Genomic DNA, 6,000 nt, shown 5'->3' on the forward strand with positions numbered 1-6,000 from the left:
AACTGTTCTGCTTAATTGGTGGGGCAGAACCGACATATAAATTTCTCTATCTCACACACCAGGTAATTCCGACTCATATCTCGAGACAGCATTCCTTATCATCATCTTATCTTCATAAGCTCAGTCTCTCCAATAACACACGTACCGCACGTCGCTAAGACTGACGACATATGGAACGTTTTTCTGGAAGAATGGCGCCAGAATTTGAAGATTCATATGCTTATTTCAGGCGCTTTATGAGAAATTTCCATTTTTAGCCAATTGTACATTAGCGTTTTACACATTCTGACAGAACAAGGGAATCCTGTCACGCTACTACCAGCTCGCAATACGAAATGGCGTCTATTAACATTTACACAAAACGTAATAACCCAGTAGCAGTATATAGACGCAGATATTGAGAAACAGTGAGGAAAATAAGATATAAGTCGTATATCTCGCGAATGAAAGAAATAATATTAAAGAACAATAAAACGTCTGGTGTCCACTGATACCTAGTGATTTTCTCGACGCAGCTTAGTATGCATGTAAAGCAGAACAAACACTAATAAATCATCTTACGCATTACAACCCTTTATCAACTATCAGTATTTCCGCGAACCCGTCAAACGATGATTTGGAAGTATGGAATCAATCCATTGATACCAAAGGGCTGAAGAGAAAATGAAATAAAAATCACTAATCAAATGGATTAATGAACATAGATATCCAAATTTTCTAATGATAAGAGACGAAATTAATTGTCCCCTCATCCAGTCGGTCTTGGAATAAAATTTCATGAGAGGTACTGTTAGCGTTCTGATTGGCGGTTAAATCCACACCAATGAGTAGCGATGACGATCAGAGAGCTTAAAATTGTTAGTCTTTGGAAGAAAGAGGTTTTTCTCCTTTAGGTAAATCATGAAACGAAGTTTAAAGTAGACGGAAAACTATTATATTGTCTCATACTGCATACCAATAATGCAAGGAGGCTCAGTGCACCAGCAAGCTTATCTGGCTGCAATATGCCGAAAAAACGGACAAAGAAGCGACTAATTATCCATTGTGCAATGGGTTACCCACTACGCTTATATAATTATGTGGTTTACGGAACTAAGGCAGTACTTTTTGGTGAACCATCTGCATGTTTTCAGACTTCCATCTTCAGCCACATTCACGGTGAAAACTGTAGGAATTCTGAATCGATGTCTTCGATGACAAACCATGTGTTCTGCAGTCTCTAGAGTATTTATATTCCGGTACAGAAGTTATACAAATGTCCCGAGTGAATTGGTTTTCACTGTTCTTTTTTGATAACACTGACTGAAAGTGAAATAGTGGGAGACAGGATGAAGAACTTGATATTAATATTTCCGTTATACTTATAAGAAAGAGATGGAGTTAACCGCTGCCACAGCAGATCACCATTTAGTTGATGTCTTAGAGCAGATGCCCAGACTACAGGATGCAGTGCATGAAGCTACAGACTCGGAACACATAATGGTCGATAAGACAGTAATCAGTTCAATAATTATGCTTATACTGCAGCGAAATAATAATTCGGGACACAGTTATAAGATTTTCATCTACTTTAAAATGGGCCGCACTTGAGTGACGCAACATACAAAGCCTAACATTATTAATTCATTCAAAAATCAAATTGTTTAGTCATCCATTGAAGAAAATCACAAACCAATATTCTTTCACAGTGGAACAATTTCCTGCCTGACCATATATATCTTCAAAAGTTTCCATTATATCCTCGTGTTAACAATATTCGCAAAGGGCAGAAGAGGCTTAAGTTCATGCACACTGTACGAAAATGCATTACTGCATCCTACCTTATACATTGCACCAGATTAAAATTTTGGGCTGCGTCAATCGACAGCATTATCACACAGGTGTACACCATGTCTTTCGCAATACATAACAGAACGAAACAAATCCAAACTATCACAATAAACCCTTTAATTTGTACGAGTAATACATATAGCTCACCAGCGGATTTAACTTTTATGTACTATCAACAAGAAAGGTTAGCAATTTAAACAGGGAAATTTTGTGTTATTACGGAGTGCATGAGGAAACGAAAAAAAAAAAAATCGTGAAGTCGTGGAATTATATTGTTATGCCGTATTAAAGCCGGCTGGTACTTCAGTTTCTTTTGAAATTGAACTTCCCCACAAAGGCAAACTTCTCTAGACTCTACATCTACAACAAGTATGCAGTATAGTAAATTCATCTGATTATAAACTGATTAAAGTTGTTGGAAATGAGATGTCAATCTTATCAAGAAAGTAGTCCACGTTCCGAATGGAAGCAATTCGTGACCGTTTATCTGGTATTAGCCTACTCTCACAGCTTCACTCGGATACACTTTTTTTATTCAATATAATAATTATTATTTTTACTTCATTTCAAAATATACAGTGATACGAATCATTTGCGTAAATCTTGATAGTAAAACTAGTAATATACGGTGGAGGTATATGCTTTGGTCGTCTTTATGTAGTTGTACATAAGGGGCAAATGTTGGTCTGGGGGGGGGGGGGGGGGAGATACTATAGATTTCAACATTATTTAACGTTTACACTATTTTGTGAGGCTTGAGTGTAGTTCTCTGTAAAATAAGACATCTGGCGCCAATGGTTAAGCTTCTGAAATCCACGAATGTTATTTACATTTCTCTACCATAGCACCAGATTAATAGGAGGAGCTTGCTCACCAACCATTAACTTCTTTTTGTTTTGTCTCCAAGACACTCTAAACTACACTTGTGCAGTTGATAGCATAATTCTACACAGAGGCCCCACCTACTCAAAAGAATTCTGATGTCAGGCAAAAATATTCCACCTTTCATTGCACATAAACAATTTGTACTTACTACAATTATCTGCAGTCAGTTGCTGTAATGAATGAATCTGCAATTCCGACAAGAAGTCCTATAAGGGTTACTCACTGCATGAACCACTTCTTTGTGCAATAATTACCAGAACATGCAACAGATAATACAACCCTCACCTTCTCATATCTGTAATAACTGATTTATTGGTGTGGTTTCTTGCTTATCATTGCTTATTACTGGCTAAAAGAAACAAAATATTGTAACTATCAGTATTCCCTTCCTTTCCCACATACAAAGAGAATTCCTTGCTTTCATCATAACAAAATGCAATATGCATCAATAGATTATAGTCATTATAGTTTGAAATAGATACTGTACACACAAAGTCTTAACTACAGGATAAAAAAAAAATCCTTCACCAACAAAAATTAAGGCATCTACCTATGGAGTACATAGGTTTAATGGGTACGTAATCAGTTTACAAAACTAAAGAACAAAAGTGAGACTCAGAGCTACTATAGGAGCAACATGCATATCATAATGCCTGAGAAGATTCTCTTTCATGCACAACTACTGATACGAGGTAAAATAATGCAAACTCTTAATATTTCAAGCAAACTGTGACATAAATGTTCACATGAACAGAAACAAGAATTCATAACATTCTTCACAACCCAAAAGGGAAAACAATATAGGCTAGTACCTATTTCATGTGCCAGCAATAACTGCACAAGAAAAATTCTGGTATAGATTTCCTCACAGTAAACCAACTAAGTAAATAAACACTATATTTGGTAATAATCAAATTGGAATGTGCATTTTCTTTACTTTACAAATCTGTAGTCATGTGAGAGACTTTAGTGAAAACTATCACTTCACCCCAACTTTTATAAATTTTGGACTGTGTTGAAGAAAGAATATCCACTGAATCCTACATGAAATTGACTATTTCTGTGCTTCATTCCACAGCACGTAGAAATAATAAGAAAAATTAGTAGATACAGGAATAGTTCTGCAGTTGAGAAAGAGACACACACATCCCTATGGAATTATATATAAAATTTCATGCAAAAGGAATTTTCTGTTTGATGTAAGACACTTTGAATAGCAGAGTTTGTCGGCCTAAAAAATTAATCCTATTTAAAAACCCTCAGAAAACGTGAAATGGTGACACAGGAGTGATTTATCACTTCTTTAACACAATGAGATCCTATTGCTCTTGTAGGCCACAATTTTGTTTTGATTGCTGGGTGATAATACTGTATGTTACACACTTAAAATAATAGCATGGGCACGATTTGCTCCTTTGCTTTAATGCATTTTCAAGCTAGTAAAGAGGCCATGTTGAATGGCTGTGTTATATTACAGCGGATCAATAAGTATGGGCAGCTGAGGTTATGTTAAATACTGACAGCTTTACACACATTCGTCAAGATTTGCATTCACTGTACTTCTTGCGAAACATCTCTCAATGAATGCTATTATAACACTTCCGCAATACTAAGTATAAGAGAACAAAAAGGTAAATGCAGTATTCCCCTTACGGCTGACGTTAATAAATCGCGAATGAAATACTAAGACAGATACCAAGCTGTCGATTCACAGTGCAACACGTATAAAATACTTTATACTAGACATACACGCATGGAAGCTCACCTATGACAACAAAAACACACTGCGTAAACATCGCACATACACAAAATAACAACAACAATCATGCAAAACATGATAATAAAACTCACCGGATAAGGAAGCAGCACTTCTCTGTTTTCATCCATGTTGGTAATTTCAAACGTTGGTGGTTGAGGAAAAAGTCCTTTGCCTGGGTATGAAGTACTGCGTCGAAATTTTATCGGTGAAATAACCATTCCGGAGTGTTGATGATTAAATGTTGGACTAGGTTTCCTGTTGCCTAGATTGCCCATATTACCCATGGTTTGAAGTGGATTCAAATTTGGTACAGATCTTCCTCTATTCCATGGTGACAAACCTTGCATGTTAGCTTGGTTCTGCGGGCCCGGTGACCATGTATTTTGCTGAGGACTGGACCAAGAAGTATAACCCTTATTAGCCATAAACATATTCTGCGGATGATTTTGGTGCTGGATCTGGCGAGATAAATTATGTGGAAAGTTGTGAGTTGCTGTGATGGCTCGCCTTTGTGGAGGCTGTCCTTGCGACTGTGGTAAGCCTGCGATCTGAGGTCCTAAACTAGTATTATATAAAGGATTTGGATTAGTAGGAGGAAAATTCTGAAATGCTAAGGTCCCATTTACAGCAGGTACATTTAAACTGTGCAAAAGACCCTCCTCCATCGGTCCTGAAGACCACAAGCTAGCCGTGGAAGTATTACTAGAATTAATCACGTTAAGACTAGGTTCAGATACATTAAATCCAGTTCCGAGCTGGAGCGGAGCAGTAACGGCAGGCCCGATCTGTGACTGTTCGTTCTGCTTGTTTTCAGTCTGCACAATGTTTCCAGATGAAGTTTCATCTTCTTTGGTTTTCACTGCCTGCTCTCCGTTGACATCTGAATTCGGTGAAAGTTGCTGCGTCGTTTTTACAGCAGTTTTTTCTATCAGAAGTTCATCTTGCATAGTTGAATGCTGATGTGACGAAATAGTATCCGGCACAGACGTTGGTGTCGTAAAAAACAGCGATGAACTACTAGTCGAACTTGCGGGAAATTCCACAGATGAAACAGACCCAACGTTAGAATTGACACTAAACTTGTAATCCCCCATTAGTTCTTGAAGCTGCGTGTAGTCTTGATAGCCGGGGGAGGGGGAACCGTCTTGTACTCTCACACGCACACGTCCTTCATCTGCTACACCGATCCACCTATGAAGTACGCTGCCGGCGAAACTTTTGTTTCTCTGACTGTTTTGCCGTTCCCTCGCCAGATGGCAGGTTTATCGCGCCTCTGTTTACTAGTGTCGGGGTAAATAAGACATTTCATTGGTTGATCGATCGACTCTCAAGGTTTCTCATTGGCTGCTACTGCTCACGTCGAGTGCGCAAATCGATACGACGCAGGCGCTGGTTTCAAACTTTTTTTTTCTCCGTTCTAATTTTTCTCCCCACCGCTTTAAAAAATCTGTTTCATACGTTTAGCATTACTGAAGCGAAATGTCTATGAGCGGGCAGTAACAAATTCAGGCAATAGATCATTTAAT

The 6,000-nt window shown here is 38.0% G+C and overlaps 1 protein-coding gene across 1 annotated transcript in view; it reads right to left on the minus strand.

Annotated features, from left to right (window-relative positions):
• Positions 1–5,673, minus strand: part of LOC126189001 (cytoplasmic polyadenylation element-binding protein 3-like) — a 334,824-nt gene extending 329,151 nt beyond the window's left edge. Inside the window, exon 1 of the mRNA XM_049930807.1 lies at positions 4,567–5,673. Within this exon, the coding sequence (XP_049786764.1) occupies positions 4,567–5,568 (1,002 nt within the window). The 5' untranslated portion in view covers positions 5,569–5,673. The remainder of the gene's footprint in view (positions 1–4,566) is intronic.
• Between the last annotated feature and the right edge of the window lie 327 nt (positions 5,674–6,000).

This window comes from Schistocerca cancellata, chromosome 5 (assembly GCF_023864275.1).
Source record: "Schistocerca cancellata isolate TAMUIC-IGC-003103 chromosome 5, iqSchCanc2.1, whole genome shotgun sequence".
In the NCBI taxonomy this organism is placed as follows: Eukaryota; Metazoa; Arthropoda; class Insecta; order Orthoptera; family Acrididae; genus Schistocerca; species Schistocerca cancellata.